General features: G+C 38.4%; 2 protein-coding genes across 5 annotated transcripts in view; both read right to left on the bottom strand.

Moving 5' to 3' along the window:
- LOC134627469 (membrane-associated guanylate kinase, WW and PDZ domain-containing protein 3) overlaps positions 1 to 3,125 on the bottom strand; it is a 126,479-nt gene extending 123,354 nt beyond the window's left edge. For 2 of the 4 annotated variants that reach the window (XM_063473571.1, XM_063473572.1), the window contains exon 1: positions 2,151 to 3,124. In XM_063473571.1, the coding sequence (XP_063329641.1) occupies positions 2,151 to 2,457 (307 nt within the window). In that variant the 5' untranslated portion in view covers positions 2,458 to 3,124. Of the gene's footprint in view, positions 1 to 2,150 lie in introns of all 4 variants that reach the window. The other 2 variants (XM_063473573.1, XM_063473574.1) reach the window with 2 other exon arrangements.
- Positions 3,126 to 6,418: 3,293 nt separating this feature from the next.
- lrig2 (leucine-rich repeats and immunoglobulin-like domains 2) lies at positions 6,419 to 22,288 on the bottom strand. The gene is made up of 18 exons (XM_063473570.1): positions 21,637 to 22,288; positions 21,202 to 21,276; positions 20,711 to 20,845; positions 20,198 to 20,341; positions 18,786 to 18,929; positions 18,459 to 18,602; positions 18,071 to 18,214; positions 16,265 to 16,345; positions 15,815 to 15,886; positions 15,572 to 15,640; positions 14,233 to 14,396; positions 13,559 to 13,870; positions 12,916 to 13,197; positions 11,976 to 12,416; positions 11,666 to 11,818; positions 11,086 to 11,226; positions 10,359 to 10,622; positions 6,419 to 9,504 (listed from the first exon to the last, which is right to left on the bottom strand). The coding sequence occupies exons 1-18, from the start codon at positions 21,822 to 21,824 to the stop codon at positions 9,272 to 9,274; spliced, it is 3,186 nt and encodes a 1,061-aa protein (XP_063329640.1). The 5' UTR covers positions 21,825 to 22,288; the 3' UTR covers positions 6,419 to 9,271.
- Between the last annotated feature and the right edge of the window lie 4,975 nt (positions 22,289 to 27,263).

The raw sequence follows: 27,263 nt of genomic DNA, 5'->3' as shown, positions 1-27,263 counted from the left end.
GGCACATCCAGCTTGTGGCATGTTGTTAAGTCTTAGCAAAGGCATAGTGTGAACTTTGTTATTGTAATACCAAAAGGGTATGCATGTATGTGAGAGAGACTTTTAGGCAGCCCCTAGAGAATATACTACAATGCACCAGAGCAAGCTATAGAAGACTACTTGAAATACTTTCTACAACTCTTTCAGCTCACATTCACTTTTCGATCAAAGGCTAAGAGAGACATATCCCCCCCACAGAGAGGGGGGTATGTCTCCCCTCTATCATTTCCGTGAGAAATGTCCTATCATTTCTCGCATCCTCCCTCTATCATTTCCTCAAATTCCCATTTCTGTCTTTGCACCTCCATCTTCCCTCCTCACTCTGCCCCACATGTCAGCTTTGTAGGATGCCCATCAGCTCCAGAGGGCAAGACAGGCAGAGCACAAGAAGAAACTGGGAAGAGTACAGTAGAACATCTGGCAGTCCCAGGGACTCTGTCTGCTACTGCTGTCCACTATTATAGTGGCTTAGTGGGCTTGCTAGTAACAGCTGATCTAGGCCTATTGCCTCCATCAGAGTGGAGAAAATCCACTCGCTAACTCAATTATGCAAGAGATGTGAATTAAACATGAAGCTACCTCATAGGAATGTATACACACAGCACAGATGTGCACAGATACATAATACGTAACCATACAATATAAGAATCCCATCTGTATGCTGATGCCGGGGGGCTTCGTGAGGTCTTTTTTGCTAAAGGAACAGTGAAGAGCATGTTAATGAATGAGCGTATGGGCATCTAGGTCAGACTTGCAAGGATGACAGTGAAGAAATATGTGACAAGGAATTTTGCCATCTTTGCCACCTATTACTTCCCTGTGAGCTTTAAAGACCAAAACAGCCTTGCGTGGGAGTCGAGCCTGGAGCAAAGGCAGAGCCGATTTTCTCCCCGTCTCCCTTTATGTCTCTCTCCTTTTGCTTTCCTCTCTCTCCCACTGTGTCTCTCTCTCCTGGCCTTGCTCTATCATTCCTTCATGCCCTTTATTAATCATCCTTGGTTAGTGGGGCAGAGAGCATGGTGTAAGGAGCTCTGCAGAGTGTAAAGCCATGAAATACACACACCTTCATGTGCATTCACACTATCAGGCTCTGTATTCATAGATCTAGGCAGTTTTGCCTTTAATCTTTTACTTATAAAAGATATAAAACATTATTAATTTAAAAATGCTGAAACACTTCTAAGGATGAAAACACTCACATGCACACAGACACACCACAAGTATGCATGTGCACACATACAGCTGATCTTCAAGGATTCTGGCCTGAGGTCCTGAGGCTCAGCTGCTGCTGCTGATGTAACCTTTTCAACAGCCTTAGTAGTTGTTGTTTAGACATTCTAGCTCCAGCATGTAGTCAAAGTAAAGTCATCTCCCTCTCACTTAAAACCACAAAGCTGCCCTACCAGTGTCACTAAAACCCTTTACTTCAGGTTGGGTCAGAGCCACGGTGCAGCAACAGCAGCATTACCAAGCCATCCCAGCATTAAAGCAAGAGTTGGGATGTTGAAGCAATCATCCTTAGAAAGCTGGATGGGGAATGATGGGACAGTGGGATAAAACACAGAGCTGTTATCCACACCAACTTCTGTCCAACGGGCAGCAAATAAGCCTGAATAATGGGTGGCAGTAATTAGGCCTTCTTTCTATGCATGTAAGTGCACTTAGCTTAGAAGCTACTGGGCTACATTCCATTATTACCATTATCACTATTTGCTCTCCCCGAGAAAGTGGTGGTCGAATTGGCCACTTAGATGCTCCGAGACAGCAGGAGATTTATAGTATAAGTCTGGGCTGTCCTTTAAGAAGTGCAGAATTATTTAGCTGTGGGTAGACAGGGATAGACTAATATTTTTTCTTTACCTTTCTGATTTATTTTGAGGTGGTTAATAAATGTTTAGATTGTAAGCACCAAAAGAATGTAAAAACTAGTTATATCAATGTAAGTGTAGTTGTGATGATCATAATTATTGAGTCCTGCATTACTTGGTGTACATAAGCATGTGGGTAGTTAGGATTAGTGTGTGTCACCTTTCAAAACGCTGATCTTACAAAAACAGAAACTCGAGTTGCACACCAGCAGTAGCGATTAGGTTTGAAAGTAGTGGACGCACCTGGTTTGACGGTCTTTAAGCGAATCGGTTCCCGAAAGTGACGAATGACAGCCAGTGTGTCCCGGTTTGTAAGTCCACTGACAGGCGTCCCGTTCACCTCCAGCAGAACGTCCCCGTAGTAGGGAAGCTTCCCTACGTGACACACCAGCACGTCCAGTTTCATCTGGCCCAGGTAGGGGAACTGTCCAAGCTCTGCACCTCCGAGGACCTCCACCACGGAGCCAAAGTCTCCCAGGTTCCCCCATGACACGGCGCACTCCACCACTTTAGTGGACCAGTGTTTCTTCTTCTTCAGTGTTCTAGACATGGTTGTCCCCTTTTCAAATAACTAACAATCTAACTGGTAGGAGTCGCCTCGGCTTGTTGTTGTTAAATGAGCGCGAAGTGATGCGGCCTAATAAACCCTCGTGAGTTATTCTCGCGACCTGCAGGGAATTTCATCTTCTTGACATTTATGAGGCTTATCTTCACCCGTGAATTTGCCGCTGAGCTCTGTCATCCCACGGGCTTTTGCTCCGGTGTGCGCACAGTTGCCTTGGTTTCAATAATTCCGAGCGCTTTTTGTGCGTAAAACAGGAGAGTTGACTGCAGCGATATGGTTAACCAGAAGACAATCAAGGTTTTATGCTTTCCATTGCTACTCTGGAACCATATCCGCGCTTTCCTTCGTCTTGTAGAGGAGCCTCAAAACGTGAAGTAGTAATAAAAATATAAACAGAGTATATTTTTACTTACTCGGCGATAGATCGTGGAGTGTCTGACGCTGAAATTTAGTGCGTCAATGAGAAATCCCTCATACCTGTGGGTAGGCTGAAAATAGACGGGCGGCAGCGCTTACCGGTTGGCGGTTTACGCTTTTGAGATCCAGCTCATGATGACTGAGCTGAAAGACATCTGCGAGCGTTTGTCTGCTACAGGTTTGAACACACCTGGCACCGTCAAGAGAGATGTTGCCAAGCTCCGAAACTCCCCTTTTACGCTCAGCAGCAGCAGTGTTTTGTAGACTCTCAAGCTGGCTCCATCCTCTGGTGTGATGCGGTACAACATAAAATAGAAATTAAAAAAAGAAGAAGACATGAGAACTGAACAACATAGGCTACTGTACCAGAGCAACAACGATTACAGTAACCTGATGTCATCTTAGATCCTGAAAAAGCGAACAAGTTCAGTTTATTTGTAATATTTTCTACATAAAATGAGACTCGTGCTGTTGTATTCGGTGGAATAGGTGTGTCATGTCGGACTAATTAAAATGCACAAGCATGTAATCCTAATATTAAGCATGCAAAATAAATTACATCTAATTGTGACCCTGCGTTTGTAATGAATGAGTTATGCTTGGGGAGGCAATTTTTGGTCTCCAAAATTAATGTCTACACTACGCCACCTACTGATGTAAACAGTTCTGCACCAGCACCTTTAGGTGCATTTTTCACAAAACACAAACTACAGGAGAGAGTAGACAAAGTAGACAAAGAACTGACAAAAATCAGAAAAACATGAAATGACTGTTTTCATTTACTTGTAGAGGCAACAAAAACAGTATTACAGCACATCCTGTGGTATAAAAAAAATCCTTTAAGACATTTAGATTATTATCATATAAATAGCTCTGCTGCTGTAAACCTGACCTTTTACTCAAGAGAAAACTGCACTCCCACCTACATCCAGCCCCGCAGATTTCATCTTCAGAACATGGGTTTTGCATCATACGTTTACATAAAAGTAAGTGTGTTGATATACACTATGAGAGAGTATAACACCTCCTTTGTCTTTAAATGTTGGATTTAAATAGACTGTATGTTGATAATACAGTACAGGATGTTGCAGACGTGGTTTAGTGTAGCTGTAAAAGTGCATTAAAGCTTGCATATGTTTCATTATTTCTGGGGATGAGTAGCTGTTGTTTCATGGCATATTGAAAACCTCTTCAAAACATCTTCAATACAGTGTGACAAATTTTGACAGTTTGGATGTGTCAAGTTGACTAGTAGGACAGTGAAATGTTACTGCCATGTAAGGATGTCAGTAGAGTTCATTAACCGGAGGACTGGAAGATGGGATCATACTGTACCATCAGTAGCACTTATGAATCTGCAGTTGTTTCTGTTCTCTGGATATGATCCATCAAGTCTGTGTTTAAATACACAGTTGCCACCCTGGACATTGTGTTGAATAATTCACCGGCTACTTGGAGATGATTAACAGCATCTTTGATCAGGGCCAGGGAGCGCAGCAGAAATCCAAACAACCTCTACACTTTAAAGGGCTAAAGAACTGTCCATTTCAATTCCACTGTTTCCTGGGAATCTGCTAGATATATGCAGGTGGGGAGAAAAAAAGAGGCCTTTTTCTTGAAGTCAGGCCTTATGACAAACTAACATTTTTAAAATCCCATATTAGCTGGCTTTGTGTTGGCTTGACATGACTAAATCCAGATTATAGATGTCGTGGCCTTCTAAATCGTTCCATGGTGTGCCCAGAAATCATGTAGTTTCTAAGACAGCTGTGCTGTAGTTATTTGTAACCAAAATTAAATCCTTCTAGCGCATGATTTCATTTTTCTTCCAAGTTGCCTACTGTCAGAGTAAGGAAAAATACCATAACAACCAGTAGAAACTACTACTTGAAGTGGTTTTCATTTAAAATTAAATTGATGGGGTCAGATTTTTAAAAAAAAAATCACAATCAATGTCACATATCATTATGAATTCAAACTCTTCTAAGATTCACATAAACCATTTCCAAAAGAGGCCTGAACGCTATATTAAATGTAGATAGAAAATAATCATCTCCTCTCACAGACAATGTAAAAAAAATGAAGTTGAAGTTATTTATTTTTTATTTTATTTTTTATTTATAGTATTATTTGATTAGTTTATTAGTATTATTAGTTGCCATGGCAGTTACATTTTGAATCATTTTCCCTCTATTATTAATTTATATAGGATTCCAGCTACTTAATGGTTCTTTGTTTTATTTTTCCTTTCATAGTCCATCAATTTAAAACCTGAGCTGTGCCACTGTAAAGGTGCTGAAAGTGCTTTGGTATTGTCTTGATCCCATCCTTTTCTTTCCTGAAAAGGATGGGATCATATGGAGGGCAACCTATGGTGCAATTCAAGTATGAATATATGAACAATAAAAAGAAATCCTTACAGTCTAGCATTAGTGGTGCCTTCACAAATGTGAAAGTTGCCTATGCCATGTGCACTATTGCACCCACATATCCACACAGATGGCTTTTGAAATGTGAACTGATAAAAAACAAAATTGAATAAAATCAACTGCCTTGTCTTACAAGATGGCATGAAGGAGTAGCAGCTAACATTATCACTGTTATCGTTCATCCACAGTATCATACTCCAGGAGAAAGTGATCTGGGAGGGATTTGGGTAGTGCATTTCTGTGTTGATTTTTCGTTCTCTGCTTGCTTGTTTGTTTTGCCTTGGATCCACATGTTTCTGCATTTACTTTTAATTGGTTATTCTAATTGGGCCTTGGTAGCAGCACCATGGCTGTTAAGAAAATGTAGTTTTTCTTAACTTATCTTAGTTGATTAGACTTCCATAAAGGTAGCACTTTAACCTGGGTCTCTGTAAATAACTTTTGGGTATTCATGCTCACTAACACACACCTTGCTAGTACCACGCTAGACTCTTTTTGTCTTAAGAACTGCCTAGCAATGTTTGTGCAGGAAAATCCCAGTGGATCTGTAGTTTCTAAAATACTCAGACCAGCCCGCCTGGCATTAACAGCCATGCCATGTACAAAGTCATTTAAATGAAATTTTGTCATCATGTGATGTTCCATTTGAATTTGCTCCTGAGCCTGTGTGGTGGTCTTTGTTATTAAAAGTGTGATTTAATGCAGTCCCACTTTAGTGTTCTAAAGTCACAGCCATTCAGTATGGATGTACGATTTTTTTGTACAGACTGATCCTGACTCTTTTCGTCTTCATTATTATTTATGTACAAGGCAAAATCCCCAGGTTCTTTTGTTTCACATCAGAAAATTGTCAGTAAGTTATGGACCAATTTGTCCAATCTGCTAACATATGAAAGAATTCCTCCAAAATCAACACTACATTTGAGATGTTGCATTAAATTGAAGATGCTGTTTAAGGGATGTGCAAATCAGCGTGTTGCTTTTATTTACATTTCAGAGAGCATCCGAAGGTTTTTGGAAAATGTTTAACAACAGCTTAAGAAAGAAAATCCACTTTAAGTATAGAGGGAGACAATAAAGATTCAAAAGACATGATCAGAATTCACGTTTAATGTTTGAATAATGGCTATGTAACAAAAAGGCTTTTTAGACATGCTTTACAGAATGTACAGGAAACAAGGTAAAAAACAAAAAGCAGCATTGGATATTACCAGAGCAGTTACTGCTAAACTTTGGTATAAAGTCATAAAGGGCATTTCAGAAAACAAAACAAATGCACATTATTTTAGGCTCCGTTGGTGAAAAGTATTGAACACTGAATTGATTTCGGCCTCCCAGATATGTAGCTTCATTAGGATAACTTATCGCAGTGAGTTTTCATTTAAATTTTTGTATCGCTTAAGAGGGGCATGAAATTGACTTTGACCAACGGTCTGGGAACATCGACACACAAATCTGCCACCACTGAAAAAAAGAAATGTGGAAAAAATAGAAAAAATACAGAGGGGCCGGGAAAGTTGATGCCAATAACAGTTGATGTTACTCAAAGGAATTTATAGGAATGTGCAGGCAGAAGAAAGTGGAAACAAAATACAATTCATGTCTGCACGTACCAGCAAGGAGGTGAAGTTCTTGGAAAATATTAATCAATGCATTTTGAGAAGTTACTGATGACACATGAATTAGATATTCTGACATTACATGGAAGACACAGCATCAAGCTACATTACAATGCGCACGGTAGATGAACTTTTTACTTTGTGATTTTTTTTGGTGCCTCAACTCAGTACCTTTGAATACTCCATTTCTCGAACGTGTGTTGGTCAACTATATGCAAAAAAAAAAAAAAAAAGTCTAGAAAAATATGAACATGACATACACTCAGCTGCCAGTTTATTTAGAGCACCTAACTAAAAACTCATGCAGTTAGGATAATCCTTATTCATTAGAGTTGTTCAGTTAAAAAAAACAAAAAAACTTTGGTAAGGCATTTACTCAACTGTATAATCATTATGGAGAAGTCAATTTGACTGTATACAAGCAATGTTTCTATTCACATTGGTATAGAGCACAAACACATTTAACTACACCCAACAAAATGACTGCACAGTTGAATCAGTTGCTAATAAAATTTAAATGAAAACACTTTAAATTCATTAAAATGGTACGCAAACGGCAAAATAACACTATTTGAATGCGTTCATTTTTGCTAGGCTTATCTAATACACTGGCAGCTAAGTGTAATTTTCTAATAATACTGAGTAAATACCACTCAGAAACAATCATAGATGAACAACTTCAAAGTGCAATAATCTAGAAGACTTTAAGAACAACTCATTAGATCAAAACTGATGGGACAGGACATTCTTTTAACGGGGGCATTTTTGCTTGCAAACCTAAAGAATAACAATAGCTCTTATTTGGAAAGAGCACAGCTTGCTGAGGCTAGGCAGCTGTTGGGAGTGCCGTTTTTCAATTCTAAGAAAATAACACCCCATTATCAAGAAAAATGTTATCTTGCTAACTGAAAGAAAGGAAGATTTTGAGGATAGCTGTGGGACAACAGAAACTTAAAACAAATAAGCTTAATGTTTTCAAAGCTACTGCAGCTCATCCCTAAAACCTCTCAGCAAATGGATTATTAGAACATTGAATTTAATAACTAGTATTATGTACACATACATACATGTATAAAATAATACATTACATTCTCATGTTCACAGTCCTAAGTGGAAACCTAGGGTTACATAATATTCATAGAAGGAACAATAGCTTTGAGAGAATAAACTATGATGATAAATCGACTTGTTAAAAAAAAAAAAAAAAAAGGAAAAAAAAAGTCATGCACACTGCATAAATAATTTTGCCACCATTAAATTAAGTGCCTGTTAACATAGGAGAAAAGGGAAAACAAATCAGTGCATACTGTATTTAAACAAACCAAAAAAAAGCATAAAAAATATCATATCACATGATCAAGGCTACTGAGAATGCTTGTTTCAAAGGCAATCCATTAGACAATAACTGAAAGTGGTCGACAGCAAAACTGTGATTGTCTCATGTGCAAAAAAACAAAATAAAAAACAAACAAACCAAAACAACAACTGTACCCTTTGTCCTCAAACTGCTCATCGTTACGAAGACATAAAATATGGAATTATCAACTGCGTTTGACATAAAGAAAAAAAACTAAGTTTTGATAATATATGATATATCCATATATATTCATAATATACACCATATTTTGATGTCATGTCTCTGGGATTTGCATAAATGGATACCATAGCATAGTTTTGAGTCAGTCAGGATGGCTGTGGGAATGTAGGTATGCCTTCAAGGGTCTTTCCAATATTATCCATCAAAAACTGCTGGTCAGGGAACTACCACTGTCCCCTCTTTAACCCCCATTTTTCCCGCTTGAGAGGCAGTATTCTAGCGACTTCTTCTCAAGTCATCTAGGCTGCTCCAACAGGTGTCTGTACCAGGAATAATGAGACAAAACTGCCAGCACAACATCAACTGGCACAACATATTTTAGTCTCACAGTACCAGGGCCAGACGAGAGCTTGTGAGGACTCGACCGTGTCTCGGTTTTCTCTCATGGCAGCATCTGACATGGCTCTTTAAAGCATACATTCATAGTTTTCTCTTGGGTGAGAACAAAGGAGAGTGGAGGCTCTGGGAGGAAAGAGGTCTTGCAGAGGTGGAGATGTCAGAAAGGAGGTCACTTTAATCACCTGTCCATGTATCCGGTCTGATGTGGCAAGTCTTTCCACATTGGAGCACACTAGTATGTCCTCTTGATTAAAGGGGAATGTAAACATACAAGAGAGCATCTTTGGCAGAATATGAGGAGTCTCTTTGGAGGTAGTGGGTGAAGGGTGAATGTGAGATGGGGGGGGGGGTTGCAGCAACAAAGTGTCAGAGGCAGAATGTGGCCAGAATGTAAAAACCTATGTGGGAGCTGGATGCTCCTGAGGGTTAGTCCTATTAGAGGCACTTCTGTGGTCTTGGTTGCATTGACTGGGTGAATAGTCCACTTCTGCTTCACTCTGTTCTACTGCTCCATCAGTTGCAGAGGTCAGAGGAGGTGTCCTATGTACAGTCACTGGGATCTGGGATGCTCCAGGCGGGGGCTTCGAAGATAGATTTTCTGCTTCTCTCCAGAAAGACCTGCTAAGTGAATCTGCAAAGACATTCAACAACAATAGCTGTTTACAACAATAGTGCCATTCAGTGCTATTCGCATTGGTTTGTCTTACCTTAAAGAACTGTTAAGTTCAAGAAGATATATTTAAAATCATCCCGAAGGAAGCGAGTATTTAATCACTTCTGTTTGTTTTTTAGAAATCTAGCATCCAGGGTTTTCAAAATATAATTTCAGGTTTTGTGTGATTTTAAATACCAATAACATTACCAAGATTTCAATGTCAAGGTTACACCAAATGTGAAAAATCAGTAAAAACTTTATATTGCCCAATTTTTATGAATCGTCTTCAAACTTCAAAACAAAATACTGGGCCTTGGTACCTTGGTTGGCTAAGCATTTGACCTCGACCTTCATTGTTAGCACCCAAGGCCCAAGGCTTTTTATTTTCAAATATTATATTCATATTATTAAACCAAAACACTAAATGTGTAGTTAGATGTTGTTATGCTTTCACAAAGTAACTTTTTCCACAATCAGTTTTAGCTTATAACTTTCAGAATCATGCAGTTTTAATGATGAGATGCCACATTTGCAAACTCAACTCAGGTGTGCTCCAGTATTTTTTTTACCTGTTCACTGGAAAATCTCAAATTTATTGAACATGTAAACTGATGTCCAAAATGTTCATTATGTATAAAAAAGATGTCTGCAAAATTTAACCTTGAGCCTACAAATAATATATTGTTAACATTGAAGGAGGTATTAGATGTTGGAGTGGAAAGTTTCGAAATATTGCCTCAGTGGGAAGGGCTTGGTAGTTTGCAATAAACTTAGGATGTGAACATATTGATTTAAAAAGTAGAACTGAAATTTTTGTTTACAACTCTCACCATAGTGCTCTGGAGGAGTGTGGCTGCTTAGTCTTTTATCATGTGAGGTGAAAAAGACAGAAGAGTCCTGATTGCTAGTGAGGCTATTCAGAGCTGCGTCCTCATGCTGAGCATGCTCACTGAGGTTCTCCTTCAGACCTGGCACAGTCTTGTCCAGTGGATCATCCTCCCCCAGATAAGCATAGGGACAGTATTCCCGCGTGCGAGAGTAGATGTTGGCATTGTCATAGCAGTCAGAGCAAATGACTAGAGGACCTGCACCGCCTGGCAACAAAGAACAAATATTACATAAGCACATGACACATGACTGGTGTCACACCATACAATAATCTGTGTAATTAAGATTCTACTCAAAACTACTATGACTATACATTTTATGCGAAACTATTATGAAAGGTGGATTATATGGTTTCACAGTTTGAAAAGAACTCAGAAGTTCTTTTTGTTTTTTTTATAGACTTTCAAGACTGGAACAGGATTTTACATTTTAAAACAGTCTGCATACAAACCAGTACACATTTAAAGATTATGTATATTTAAGTTTAGCTGTATTTCAAGATTTTGGTTGGTTGGCTTAGTTGTTGATGGCATTAAAACAATAACTATAAAGCACAAATTTGTTAAATCAATTAATTGCTTTAAGAGTCAGTGCAGAAATATAATACCTATAGCCAAGGCTGTTGCTGGTGAGGCAACAAGCCCAACCACTTGTGTTAATGACACTCACCTGGGGGGACTCCAGCTAGTCCCTCGCGAGGCTCCCCAGGGTGGAAACTGCTACGGCCAGTAAACAGCGAGCCAACCCTGCAGTGCAGCATGCTGTTCCCTTCAGTTTCCACCTCACTGCCTGTGTCTCCATAACACACACCTGGGAGCAACATGATAATTAGTTACAGTTTTATTTCAGCGGGGATCTGATCCAAAACATAAATGAAGGAATAGGAACCTAAGAGACACTGGAATTTCCCGAACCCTTAAAGGGTACATTATAAAATGTGAAGTTTCTGTTTTTGTCATTTCAGCACCGACTTGTTTACACGACTGTGCAGTCTTGTGATCACAATGTTGACATACCCCCATGACATACCCCCAGACTTTAAACTAGACTTTAAAAAAAAATGCTGACTCATTTTCAACAGACCACTAACATTAAAAGAAATTGTTCATGTCACTTAAAGTTTACATTAAAGCACAAGAAAAATCCTTCATAAATACTGACAAGATACTACTGAAATGTCCAGTTTGGTTTGTAGATGCAGAAGGGAACTATTGTTTTCTGTTTCAAACTCAAAGGGCAGATAACCCACCGTCCGTGCCCTTATGGACATATCCATTAGAGAGGGGAGGCATGAGCTGCTGGTGGCTCCCAGCCTCAGAATTACTGTAACCCTCCTGAGGCTCAGACAAAGTACCCTGAGAGGATAGGTAGCTGGGAATATCTGCTGGCAAATTCATCTCATCTGTAACGGAAACATATTTTCAGTTCTATGTCATAACTTCAAAACAAAGTGTCCACGGAAACATTTCAGTTTACAAACAGCCATCTTTTCTGGATAAAGCTTTAAATGAGGCACATTTATTTTACAGGACAGATGGCTGTGTGTCCAAACTACTTACCTGTGTTGGTAATACTGTAGTCCTCACTTTTCCTACGCATGTGATAGATTACAATGACCCAGACCAACGAAGTACCGACCACACAGCACACCACCACAATCACCACTATGCCCACAGTGGTCCAGCCATCCTGGTCATTCACTGTGCCTGTATCGCAATTTGGTGATGGCGAGACGCTCAGGTATATGTGGCCACGCTCTGTACCCAAAGTATTAGACATGATGCAGGTGTATTTCCCAGCATCAGCTGGACCAGCATCAACAATGATAAGAAGTTGATTGGCTGCAGCAAAGAAGTGGCGCTCTGTTAGTACCAAAGGCCCATCATCTTTGGTCCAGTTGAGACGAGGAGCAGGGCTGCCTCCAGCTATACACTGAAGCACAGCAGTTTCACCCCGGGCCACTGTTCTGTCTTCCAGTGGCCGCATGAAGGATGGGGTTTCTGCAGAGGAAAAGGAAAAAAAAAAGAAGAGAGTATGAACTCATTTTTGATTTAATAATGATTACCCAAGTCATCCGTGGCCAGTTTAGATGGATGTGTGCTATTTTTTAACAATTTTTCTCCAGCACTAATATTTAATGATTGATCACAAACTCCATCAATTGGACAGTCAGTCATTATATACTCCTGCAAGTAGCTCAAGTCACATTTTGCAAGTACATTAATTAAGAAATATAATACTATATTTGATTTCGGATATGCGCCAGGCAGTCTCCTTTAAATATTCCACATGGCCATGTTATAACAAGGCCATGTGGAATTTTTGCTTTTACATCATCATTAGTTAAAACTGGCAAGGCGGCAACACATAAACAAGAGCTTGTAATGAGCAACAGACATAAATGAGCGGCCAATTGGAGTAGTGAGTTATCTGAAATGACCCCAGTAGATTTAAAAAAAAAACAAAAAACAAACTCCGTTAATCAGATGGCTGACTCACCCAGAACAGTCAGAGTAGCATTTGCCGACAGGCTGCCAGCAGCATTCTGAGCGGTACAGCTATACACTCCCATGTCTTCTGTTTTCACTTTAGCAATGAAAAAGACGTCATCATCCGGCATCACATGCATCCTGCGCTCTCGGGCAGCAGGGAAGTCAGTGCCTCCATCTTTCTGCCAAGCAATCTGTGGTGATGGATGGCCTTCAGCAGCACACTCCAGCCTGGCCGTAGTCCCGGTCCGGATTGTCAGATCCATGGGGGTCTTAAGAAAGGAAGGCATCTCTGAAAGACAGACAACAGAAAGTCAAGGGTGGAATACAATGGTACAGACAGAAACAAATACTGATATATACTATATATGTATGAAAACGAGATAAAACCTTAGGGTACCTCTCTCTTATTTAATTTTTTTCCCCAGTTACTGTACTGTCAAATGGGTAGCAATACTACTTAACAAATAAACTATATAAAAGTATCAACTTCATGCAGATATATTGCAGTGAATTGGCAAAACCAGCAACCCAAAGCCTAAACAGGGTAAGTGAACAAGACGCGCAAAAACCTCCCAAAAAACAAGCAAACAACAAAAAAAAGAACTGGCAATCACTGATCACATTCATTTAAAGAGATAACAGATCCTCACCATTGACAGTAAGCTTGGCCCTGTTGGAGTAATTGGAACCAAAGTGATTGGAGACCACACACTGGTAACGCCCCTCATCGGTGAAGTTCACATTGAGGAGGTGAAGCACAGTGGTATAGATCAGCTCTCCCTCTTGGTACCGGGCATAATTTTCCACTTCTGCATCATACAGCACCTCCCCATCCTTCCGCCAGGCTGTGGTCATTGGTGAATCACTGCTGCTGGACGCAATGCAGCTCAGAGTCACATTGTTTCCCCGCAGTGCAACAGACGTCTCTGGGTGAGTTGTGATCTGAGGCTTGGGGAAATCATCTGTGTAGGCACATGTGTTTGGGAAAATAAAAACAAAAGAAATAAAAGAAACATTTTTCTAACTGAAATATATATATAAGATTTTAAGCACCACCTGAATGCAACACAGTATAAAAAAAACAAAAAACCCCAAATACAGCTTTTCAAAAAATGACAAGTTAAAAAACAAAACAACTTTTCACGTATTTTGTATGTTTTTAAGTGAAATAATCCGCTGGACACTCACAAAACATCCAAAATAAATATTCATTTTAGTTTTTTCTTCCATATACCAATAAACATTGTTTTATAGGTTTTGTGCTTATTCAACAGTACCTATAATGGGAGGCTGGGAATAATTAAAACAAGAAAAAAAGACTGACCACAAACAAACTCTTCCGGGCTGATGGACAGGACATTGCGACCGAGCAGATTCACAGGATGGGCACAGATAGCAGTGACAGACTGCTGGAACTGGCTGTCTGTCAACCAAGGACCCAGCCACTGCATGTGACAGTCACACAGCAGGTTGCTTGTGTTCAGGACACTGAGAATAGAGGAGTAATTTGGGAAGCATGAGATGAGTCATAGTAATATAAGATGGAATGATTCTACTAATGAAGTATGAGATTGAACCACTGGAAATAAAGGGAAAATTAATCTGGGATTTCAGGGATTCATCGGAACTCACTCTTCAGAGAGTTAATAGAATTTATTCTTTTAGAAAAGAAACCTCCACATACTAACTTGAAAAGAAGATTTAACCTTAAATAATTTAAAGCGAGCCATTTACAGATATCTAAATAAAGCTTATATAGCTTCCAAATAAAGCTATATTCCTGTGAAACACACAGGGAATTGTTATTGGTGAACATCTAAATCTGTTTATAAAGCCTTTTAGTCAACCTGTCAGCTGGACCATGGCAAAAGGATCTAAATTGTGGCATGAAATTGGATTCAAGGCTATAAAAAGCCTCCAGAACTGCGCTCTATTTTTTTTGTACAAAAATACATTTTAATTAGAGGAATGCTGCCATCTTCTTCTAGTCAAGTTATCAAACCAAGCCACTTTATCCGCTTGCAAAGCAGATACTGTTAAATTCTATTAAGGTAGCAGACTAATTACTAACAAGAGGATATGAGTACTGTCATGATAAATTTTCTGAGTTTGACAGCAGCTGGGGCATTTAGCCGGCCACTGCTTGAGAGACACTCCTAAGATGGGTTGATCAAAACCTCAAAACAGTGAGAGACTTTGCATTTCCGCTCCCTTTCCTCGCACACAGGAGACAGCTGTCCCAACTAAGTAAAGGCTGCTGCAACTCAAAAACTAAATCAGAAGTCTTTGCTTGGCCAACTGCGAATAAAAAAAAAAAAAAAAACTTTAAAAATGTGTAGTTTCAGTGACAGAATGTATAAACCCAGTAATTATATTTAGCTTTAAATTTCACCAACCAAATAAATAAATAAAGATTTTAAATGGGGCAACAAAATTAAAATTGCTATGGTGGATCAACAATGACTCCCTGTTTAAAATCTTCAGTGACGCCAATTTAAAATGTAAATCACTGCCCCTGCAGTGTTTCTTAATCATTGTAATTCCTTTTTAATGAGGTCAATAACAATAAATCAGTCTAACAAACATTAACACAGGAAAATACCAGCTAATACATGTGCATGAGAGCTGTAGGATATTTCTGTGTTTAGTTTTGTTTTACTTACAACACTTTCAGCTTCATATGAGACATCGCCTCTGGGTGTATCGACATGATACCATTCTTGCTGAGGTCCCTAAAGATGGGACACAAATATGGATTAAACACACCAGTTTGATCAAATTGCCATTTTTTTCAGAAGTGTAAAGCAACAACAGGAGAATAAACCTTTCTGCTATGTTTAAACATTTAATAATAGACATCAAAATGACTGCATGGCTAAAAAGTATTAGATAAGGGCTTTACTCACAAGTGCTCGAGCTCCTCCAGGCCTTCAAACGCTTTCTTTGTGATGGATTTGATTTTGTTCTGTTGTAGGATTCTGGAAAAATAAAGATATTTCACATGAGGCCAAGTGAACAGTTCAAACTAGCCTGCTGCTAGGCCATCCTTTATCACAAACATGAGTCACTGCTCCAGCAGCTTTTGTGAAGGCTGTTATAACATCTGACCCAACTTACACTCCAAATTGAAATAAATTGGAGAACTAAATAAATCAAATGTGTTAAAAACAGATCTGTAGTATATTAAACATTACAATATAATTTAACCTTTCTGAAAATTTGTGCAGCCATTTGTTTGATGCACTGTAAAGTATCTTAACATAAACCAGTTCTATTTCTCTAAATATAAAAACATTTTACAAACTTGCATGCTATATATAAAAATACAATTTTTAAAATTCATATCATGCCCTCACAGAGTGTTTAGCTTCTTCATGCCATCAAATACACCAATGGAGTCTTCAATGGCCCAGGAGATTTCATTATTACGGATATCTCTGAAAAGCAAAGAGACTCATATTAGATATTAAACACAGTACATCTGAAGGCTTCTCCTGCAAAGAACAAAGAGCACACATTACCACCACTGCGGTTGCCAGCAGCAGTGACTCTTCGTTAGAAGACTAACAATCTGAGACACCATACTTCCACACTATGTCACAGCTCGCTGCTCCTGCTGCTGTGATGAGGGGAAATAATTGGCTCTGTTTAGCACTGAGACAGTTCATGGGTCCACTGCAAGTCCAGAGAGGCCTTGTGTTTACAGGATGGGTCATGGGCTCTTTTGTTTTTCTTTCCTCATGCCTGGCTACCTCTGAAAGAAGTTCTGCACTCACCAGTTCCCCTCTCCCATGAAAGATCCCGAGATGGTCAAAATCCCAAATGCAACCCCTTTGTCATTGTAGTTCACTGGCTTAAAGAGAGCTCTGTGCAGCAAATAATGAGTTCATAACTTTCTCACAGATAAACTGTGGATGAAGAAGATATACTTGATTAATTGGGCTGATATTTTGCTAATCAGAATTTTAATAGCTTTTGTTTTAAACCTAAAATACTGCCCTTGCTTTAAAACAAACAAGCAAACAAGCAAACAAACAAACCCGAAAAACTCTCATTAACTTGCCCTAGCTCGAGATCAGCAACAACAACAACAACCGTGTTAGACTGTGCCAAATAATCCACTTGTAAAGCAAGTTATGGTCACATAAAGCCACATTCTTTACATGAGGTAACATTAAAGCACTTTAACGGCAGTCAAAACAGTGGTGCTATCCAGGAATTCCGGTACAGGAACCTTGCCCTTATATTAAAGTGGTGAAGATGAAATTACCTGACTCAATACCAGAACATCATGATACAACAACAGATGAGACCAAGGAGAATCTCCCTGCTGCTAACCGTCTTCATACCAAAATCTTTCCTGCTACCTTTTTCTCCAGCCACCTTACTGTCCAACCCCAAAAGATACCCTTTGAAAAGCTGCAGTTTAGGATTAGCGCTAACCCCAACCCTATTAATACATACACTATATGTACTTATTTATCTTCTCCCAATTACATCAGTCCCCCTCAATACCCCATCAGCCCCATGCGCTGCTCTTTTTCTCCCGTTGTTTGGTGGGAGGGCCTAAAATGGCCCTTTTGATATTGAAGGTTGCCAACACGTGGTCTAGATCAACCAACAAGTGCTTCTGACAGTGAAGCCTCTCCAACATGAATGTTGAGAGGCTACTGACAAAAACATTGTAAACCTGAAACTTTTACTATCTGGGTAGAGATGCACACACCTCACATAGATTTTTCACATTTTAACTAATTAAAAAAGAAGAAGAAAAAAAGAATCACAATTGTGTGTAAGTAAATTTCAGGACAAAGAACACAAAGCCGGAAAAACATACATCTATGTAAAATACACACAGGGTGGTTTAATCTAAATCTAAATATATACCACAACAAAAGATTTGCATGGCACTACAATAAGATGGGGACTTGAAATAGTGGTACTTTCTACAGTTTTCTCTGAACTACTTGGAAAGAATTCAAGAACAAAAAACTAAAACTACAAATGAAGAAAGAAACAAGTGCAGAGTTACTTTTGCAAGAAGCCTTCAATGAGAATGCAGAGCCAACAGGACTTGAGTTAATTCGTTTACAGAGATTCATTAAACTTCTGAGCACAAATAATAAACACATACTGCGGACAGATTCAGGCATTGCACTTACAGGGTGCGCAGACTTGACAGGCCACTGAACACTCCCTCTCCCAAATGGCTGATAGAGTTTTCTCCCAGGTTCAGGCTCTCCAGGAAATCTAAACCTTTAAAAGCTGTCTCCTCAAGTCTAGTCAGATGATTGCCAGACAAGTCTCTGTGCAAAGAAACCACAAATATGACAAACATTAACTAAAAACAATTTCCCTATGTTCTGTATGGTAATATTAGTTCACATTTAAAAATGAAATGAGATGTTTTCACAAAAACACCATATATGGTGCATTAGGTAGAAGCTAGACCTCATTGAACCAGCCCAGACAAACACAGTGCAGCAAGATAACAGTAACTGCTCCGACTACTCTTAGCTGGGATTGTAGCAACGAAGCAAACAGACTCACAGTTCCTCAAGCTTTTGGCAAAACTCCCAGGCGTCTGGTCCAATGATGCCAACAGCATTCTGGCTGACCCGCAGGATACGCAGCATGCGCAGGCCATAAAGCCAACCTTTGTTAACCTCTGTTAGGTTGTTGTGCTCTAGCTCCCTGGGGGGGGACGACATTATTGACAAAAATAACTGTATTAAATCAATTTATTGCTTTGACATATCTGCAGGGGGAACCATAGGTGAGAACATTTTATGGAAGATTTTTTTCAGCAAGATTTTTTCATAGGTGCTGCACATTTTTTGCTAAATATATTGCTAAAGTCCAAAAGATTGCACTCACAATTCTTCAATGTTGTTCAGTCCAAAAAAGGCTCCATCCATGAGCTTAGTGATGCCATTCCTCTGCATCTTCAGTGATTTCAAGGAGTCCATCCCCTTGAATGTAAGGCTGTCAACAATTTTGATCTTGTTCCGCTTCAGTTCACTACAAACACAAAGAATCCATTTTCTTTAACCAAGTGTTTTTATACAAAAACAAACTCACACAACAGAGCTTCTCGAATACGAACATTTAGATCCATACGTTTTTGGACAATGATTTGTAATTTTGCCTCTGTACAACACCACATTGCTCGATTTTAAATCCAGTGGTTTTAAAATTATACAATCAAGATGTGATTCGAGACTTGCAGGCTTTTAATTACAAAGGTTTTAGAAATGTTTTGCATTAACTGTTTAAGATTTACGGCCATTTTTATACGTAGTGTGGCTTTTTCAGAGGCTTAGAAATAATTGGACAAACTAACATAATTTTACATAAGGATTGTTTTTACTACTTTGTTGAAAACAATTTGCAGACAAAGACTGCCTGAAATTTGAAATGCACAAACACCACCAAATGCTGTGTTTCGAACTTTAAGATATTCTGCCAAATGTTTGCGGCAGCTGCATTCAGTTGCTACTTGTGTCTGGGTCTTTCTAAATTAGGTTTTGTGTTCAGTAACTGAAAAGTATGTTCTGTTAGTTTCAGAACAGGTGACTGACATGTTGTAAACCCTCTGTATTCACATCCATAAAGGCATCTATTAACTGTAGGCATTAGCAATGACACACCTTTCCACTCAAGGTTGCTCTTGACTTGGCTAGATGTTGTGAAAGAATTTTATGTAACCAAGGGAAGAACTGTGTAATCACTCACTTTTGTGGTTGTCCAAGCCTTTAGGTCTTTTGGAGCTGAATGGTTCATTCCTTCATTTAAAGAATGTACCAGATTGTCGATTTGGCCACGCATAAAACTTTGGCTCTCTTTCTCAAATTGGTTTATTGTGGTTTTTCCACCCCCTCTTACTTGCATCAATATCTCTTTGGACTTCATATTTAGATTTTCTGGGAAAAGCAGCCAAATGCAAGTTACACTCTTGGAAGCAATTCTATCTTTCTATCAGCTTAATTTGTCATGAAATAATGAGGAAGAAGGACAAACCTGCCCATGGAACTGTCAGTCAACGGTCCAATTATTTTTTATCCTCTGTAAATAGGGCACGATGTGTGTTAAAGCTTCAATTCTGTCTTAATTGTTTAATTTGAAAATCCACGGTTTTGTGCAGAGGCTATTTTTTTTAAGTTTCAATGTCCAATAACTTACAAAACTAACTGTAAAACTGCGTAAAACTGAGTAAAATAAGAGCATCTGTGATAAAAATTAAAATTCACCAATTGAGTGATAATTTTACAGCATTTTATTATACTTACAGGAACTGAAGTTGTGGAAGTTTGAAGACTTTGGATGGAAGCACAGCCAATCTGTTCCTGTTCAGCCTCAGCACCAACAGGGAGCTGGAGATGTTTTCAAAGCAGCCAGGCTCCAGGACGCTGATCTTGTTGTTGCTTAAATTACTATGAGATAAAAAAGGAAAAACCATTACTGCCAAATTTAGCAGAAGGAATAATTTTTCCTCTGTAGTTACACATACTGTGTGAAGTAAATATTTACAAAAATGGTTGCTTTGCAATAAAATGCTTTCTAGGCCAAACTGAACAAAACAAGGTGTTTTCAGTACTCTGGTAAGAGCATGTGACGCTTTGCTCTAATGTGTTTCCTGTAATACTCTGAATATCTTCTTACTGTTGTATTACACAGAATGTTTCCAATTGCAAACTTATTCACTGTCACACAAGCAAGTCAATTTATAGTTAAACCATATTTTAACACTGCATGTCTCACACACTGTCCTAGTACTGATAATAAAGATGACTTTGACTTACAGATATTTCAGCTGCATAGATGGAAAGGATCCAACTTTGAGCTCAGAGATGGAATTGGATGTAAGGTCCAGTGTCTCCAGGGAAACATATGGTTGTAGCTGAAGCATTGACAGCTCAGTGATCCGATTGTGGACTCTGAAATATATCAAATATAAAAAGGTATTAGTTTTAATGATGTCAATGCTTACTAAAGCATTCTTAGTCTAATTGAAATATTATTAACATGGTGAAAGAATGGGGGGGAAAAAAATAACAAAAGACTGACTCTGGTGGTGTCTCCCACTGTTTTTGTATAAATATGTTTTAATCTAACATCCAACAAAGCATAAAAATTCAGCCAACATTAAATACCGTACAAATATTTTTTTTTTTACAAAGTGTTTAAATGTGCAGAAGAATTCAAGGAATATTTTAATAATTAGTTTGAGTGCTGATAGAAAAGACCAAAAAAAAACATTGAAAACAAACCCTGAAGAGGATTTTGTACTTACAAAGAAAGTCCTGTGATGTTTGAGGAGACATCGCCAAGATAGGGAAAAACAGTCAGCTCATTGTGATTCAAAGTACTGAAATCAAATTTAAACAAAAATGAAAAAGTTGCATCAGTCAACATAGCCATACATAACTGAGATTTTAAACAAATATACTCAAGATCTGAGGTCCCTTATAAACTGTGAGCAGAGGTTTATATATCACACTTTTCTTCATGACAAAACAAAAGTTACAAACAATGAGTATATTTCCAAATATAATCTTACCTATCCTTAAAATACTCAAAAGTGTTGGTTAAGTGGTTAAAATGTATTCAAATTGGTTGTATCTCTATATTACTATCCAATCTTTGATTGAGCAACCAATCAGTGCAGCGGTTCAGTAAAGGACTAGCTCTGCTAACTTCAGTTATGTTCATCCAGATGTGTACTTACACTTGGGTTATCCCATCTGGGACTTCCACTGGAGCCATCGACAGCCTTCTTCTGTTGCAGTCCAGAATATGAACCTCATCCTCTGTTTTATAACACGAGCAAGTAGCAGGACAAGACTCACTGGCCCAGGCACTCAAACTTAGCAGCATGAAGATAAGGGCCGAAGGAATGGGCCAGCCTTCCGCCATTTTAAATGCCTTCCCACTGAGAGTTAGCTACGTGGCTAGCTAGAACTGGCACGTTAACTTAATACTTATAAAACCACAGAGTTGTTTTTGTAGTTTACAACCATTCAAGCAAGCACATATTTAAGATTTATATCGTCACGATTCCAGGTGGAATCGTAAAATGCAGTTTTTTCCAACTTAAGCGGGGCATCCCAGCAGAGATTTCTGCTCTTCTTTCAGTGGCTGGAATTCCTTCCGCTCCAGCCAGGACACCCTCCCGGAGAGGTTAGCTAGCTCACCGCTGAACTGAGTTGGTCCCACAAACACGCCACTTTTCACCAGAAGAGATCAGTTCAAATCCGTACGATAACCGCTTTTGATTATACTGATCCAAATGAAATGTTACGGGCGTTTAACTCAGACTGTTTACAAAGAATTAAATCAATTTTGTCCCGTCTTTCCATCCCGAAAGAACAACAAAGCCCCGTGAGTTGATGACACAGGATACCCTAATCCCGCCCCTCTACAGCATGTTTACAGTTATTCTATTGGTCCGTGATTTTGCTTGTCAACCATTTGCGTCGTTTTGATTGGATCGTGTTTTTGTCCGACACTCTGTTTACAGGAAAAAAGTTTTCAGAACTATTGAAGTATGAAATAGTATTCCACATCCTCGCGGTTGTTAGGGGTAAAATCTACTTTTTGATTTGGGAAAATGTTTTGTTTTCATTTGTTCGCATTTTCACAGTTTCAAACACATAGCCACATGTAAAGAGCACATTTAAATTTTGCTTTTATCACTATTTTATTTTTAAAAAAAGGCCTATCTGTGAGTAGAGGGAATAAGTAGTAGCAATAACAATATAAAAATACAAATCAGAAAATGAAGTAAAATAAGAATACACAATAAAAGAAATAATAAAGAGCGTGCAGTAAAAAAATGTTAAAAAAATAAGAATCTATAATTTCTAAAAGCATTAAACTGATTACTATGATCCTACAATGACTGCTTTACATATTTATACTCCACTACAAAGACAAAAAGCAGTACCAGTGTGATTTGTGAATATATAATCTATCGTTTTAATTGATGATATATGAAAGTTGTTTGGTTGCCTAAATGCACTCCTTGATGTTTATAATTGTTTATGTATATAAAAAGATTTGGACTGTGTGATCTTAACTTAATGCTTTATTTTTAAATAGGTTAACTCTGATTTCTAGTGTTATCCATTGTGTTAGAATAGTTCCCTCTAGAATAAATAAACACTGAATGGGTGGGGTGGGGGATGTGGTTAGCTCAGAATTTAATGTGAACTTCAGTGCTTTACTTTATGCACACGGAGAGATAAGCATCATACTTGGGCAAATTTGCTAAATGTTTCTATTGCATTCTGAGTATATTTTATTCAAAATTATGGCAAACTGGAAACCTATGTATGTAAATTTTCCCTTGTTTTCAATCTTTATATCAACTGCTATATAACATTTCAATTAACAAATTCATTAAATATAGAATTTGACACTTGACAATTAGAATAGAATAGAATAGAATAGAATACAGTGGGCTTTATCAAAAAATAATACAACAGCAATAAAATTTTATCTTTGTGAAGAGAATTATTGTGTCTTTAGACAGCTGCCAATTCAACTGATTCAATTTAAATTTTATAAGAATTTTTTCTGTTGAGCTAAATAATGGAGAGCGAGAGAGAGAGAGAGAGAGAGAGAGAGAGAGAGAGAGAGAGAGAGTGAGAGCAGGGAACAAGGGAGGGAGAAAGAGGATGGATGAATGCAGCAAATCTGTAAGGGGGAAGTCAGTGGAAAACCATTTGACTATGATATTTGCATATGACATTGTGATCTGTGGTGAGAGTAGAGAGCAGGCAGAAGAGAGCCGTATGATGCAGGTGGAGGAATGATCAGGAGAGAAGAGGAATAGAAGTCAGTAAAAGCAAGACAGAATACACATGTGAATGAAAGAGAGAGAGGTTGGAAAGGATAGCACTGTCAAAAAGATGTGAATGTGAGGCATAGCTGGATGTCGCAGAACTGAAGATGCTAAGATTTTCACTGGAAATGACCAGGAGAGACAGGATTAGAAATGAGTATATCAGATCAATTTATAGACAAAGTTAGAGAGGCAAGGTCAAAATGGTTTGGACATGTGCAGAGGAGAGATAGTGGATATATATGGAGCCCACAGACAGGCGGAAAAGAGGAAGATAACAGAAAAGATTCACAAATGTAGTGAAGGAGGAAACGGTGTAACAGAGGAAGATCCTAAAGTTGCAGTGAGATAGAGGTAGATTATCCACTGTGGCAACCGCTAAAGAGAGCAGCTGAAAGAAGAAAAATGATTGATTTGCTTCAAACATGTAACTAAACAATACAATTTAAAAAAGAAGAGAAAAGGTTTAATCTAACCTGCAGGACCAGGAAACCATAACATGAAACTCCAATTGAATAGCACTTTACCCCACCCCAGCTGACATTTGCCGCTGCTGATGTCTTGCCTTGATGTCTTGTGTACACATGCCATTACATGTTTTCAGAAGCAGTCTCTAACATCCAACTTCCAAACAGTTTTCCTGTGTGCATGAGTACTCTGCAGTCTAGGAACTTCTGTAGCATACTGCTTCACAAGCTGTTTTTGCTCCTAGATATTTACACTTTGCTATGACCACACTGGGTAGACATTTGTCAAACTGACTTAGTGTAAAGATGGCATCCTGTGACTAAGCCACCCTAAAGTCATTGAGCTGTGCAGTGTGACCCCATGTTTTGTCACCAGTGGTTTTTTAAAGGAACATGCATGGATGTATGCATGATATTCATAGATCTGTTTGCAGTTGATGTGGCTCAGTTCAGTTTGATTCAATTAAGTTCAGTTCAAGTTTATTTATATACCACCAAACCACAATAGCAGTCTCCTCAGAATGGAGAAAACCAACCCCAACAATCAGATGATCCCCAATGAGCAAGCACATTTACTGACATACTGAAGTGGCATATAAACATGTAGAGAGAGAAAAGAGGTGAGTAGAAGGTGAAAGCTGAAAATAAGTGCATCGTAGTGTATCACATGAATTCCCAAAAGAGTTTAAGCCTCTAGCAGTATAACTAAGGGATGGTTTAGGGTTACCCGATCTAGTCTTAACCATAATCTTTATCAAATTGAAAGTTTTGAGTCTAATCTTAAAAATAGAGAGGATATCTATCTTTATCCCCCAAATCTAAACTGGGATATGGTCTACTTTTATGTATTTTAAGAAACACAAGTAAGCCTGCAGTCTGAGATTAAAGTGCTCTGTTAGGACAATATGATGCTAATACTGAATGTGAGGAGAGGGATTTTAAATTTAATATGGGAAAATTATGATCTCTCTTACTCACTCTTGTTTGTATTCTAGCTGCAACATTTTGAATTACCTAGAGGCTATTCAGGGAACTTTGGGGACAACTAATAATAATGGTTCACAAAATTCTGGCCTAGAAGTAATGAATGCATGTATTAGGTTTTCAGTCTCACTTTAAGACAGGATGTTTCAGAGATACTGCACAGATTAAAGAAGGCTGTCCTTAATGTCTGTTTAATGTGCACATTAACATATCCTTATCAAAAATGACTTCAAGATTCCCCACAGTCTTACTGGAGGCCAAGATACTGCTATCCAGATTATCCTGTTAGACATCATATTTTTAGGGCCAACCATGACAGCCTCAGTTCTGTCTGAATTTAGCAGATGAAAATTACATCCAGGCCTTTACATCTTTATATCTTTAAGACATGACACTAGTTTAGCTAATTGATTTGTGGCTTCATAGACAGATATACCTGGATATCAGGGTATCATCTGCATAGTAATAAAAATGAGTGCAGTAGTTTATATTAATACTTGCTATGGGAAGCATGCATAATGTAAAAATTATTGGCCCCAGCATTGAAGCCAGTGGAACTCCATGACTAACTTTACTTTACATGCACAAACTGGAACTTTTCAGGTAGATACCATTCAAACCATTGGAGTACATTTACTTTAATACTAAGAATGTTTTCAATCTCTGTATAAAAATGTTATGATGAGCAGTATAGAATGAGGTCTAATGGGACAAGCACAGAGCTAGGTCCACTGCCAGTGGCCATAAGCAGATCATTCATAATCTTAACTAGTGCTGTTTCTATTCTATGATAGAAACGTTATCCTCTATCAGTGATGAATAGTACAGTAAAATGTCCTACAGGTAGCTCTACAGAGGGATCTGTTCCTATTCTGTTTCAGTTATATGACAGTTTATATTCTATGATAGAAATTGACTGTAAATCCTGACTGAAACTCTTCAAATAAACCATTCCACTGTAAATGATCAGTTAGCTCATTGATAACATTGATTTCAAGATTTATTTTTTTTTAACATAACAAGAAGGTTGGAGATTGGGTTATAATTAGCTAAGACAACTGGATCAAGTAAAAGCTTTTCATGTTGTTGTGTAATTACAGCTTTTGTGTACCCTATTAATAGAGATAAACTTATCATATTTGAAATTACTGCATTAACTAATGGTGAGACTTTTTTGAACACCCTTGTAGAAATGCGCACATTTTTTTATAGAACAGAAAACTATTTTTATAAACCGAATGAAAATCTTTAGTGCATCACAATTTCCTCTCCAGCTTACAGGTTATCTGCTTTAAGGTGTGTTTGCGATTTATATCAGAGAGTCAAAGCTTTCTGATTTATTTACTTTCGTTTTGAGAGGAAACACAGTATCCAGTGTTAAACGCAGATTAATCATTAACCTCCAAAAACCCGGATGGTGACAGCAAACAGAACCTGGCCCTTATTCTGCAACCTAGTTTTCAAGGGCTACTTATTTATTCCCACAAACACCAACAAAATGATTGTACATACAGACACACAGTACAATACAGTCCTTGAACCAATGACATGCCCTAGCAGGTTGGTCATGCCTTTGCAATATACAGCAATGTCTGTGGTGCGGAACAAAAATTTCCATTGGCCTCAACCAATCATAAGTTGCACAATTCCTCTGAAGATTTTAATTAACGGTTTTTGGCAAATTATGTTAAAGATGGGAAGGCTTGTAAGCTTGTCCCTCCTACTGCAAATTACATAGGCTACTTGGGCTTTTCAGATACGAGTACATCTGCACACACCTACTACTCTTCACAGGAGGCAAACAGCCGTCAACCATGTTTCAAGAAGTTTACCAAACCAATGTCCCTCCACATATACCTGCTTTCTTAAACAAGAAAAGAAACGTTACCACGGGTAATCAACTTACATGTCGTCTAGACACACAAAAAACGCAGCGACTTCTCTACGTTGTTGGAACCTCTTTGACAGCAAAGGTGAACAGGTAAGGTGAAACACTAACACGACTCTAAACACACATACTCAGCTCTATATGCACGTTATAATGTTGGTAACAGTGGC

This window comes from Pelmatolapia mariae, linkage group LG5, assembly GCF_036321145.2.
Source record: "Pelmatolapia mariae isolate MD_Pm_ZW linkage group LG5, Pm_UMD_F_2, whole genome shotgun sequence".
Classification (NCBI taxonomy): Eukaryota; Metazoa; Chordata; class Actinopteri; order Cichliformes; family Cichlidae; genus Pelmatolapia; species Pelmatolapia mariae.
Note: the sequence above shows the minus strand (reverse complement) of the source record. Positions and strands in the feature narration are given on the sequence as shown.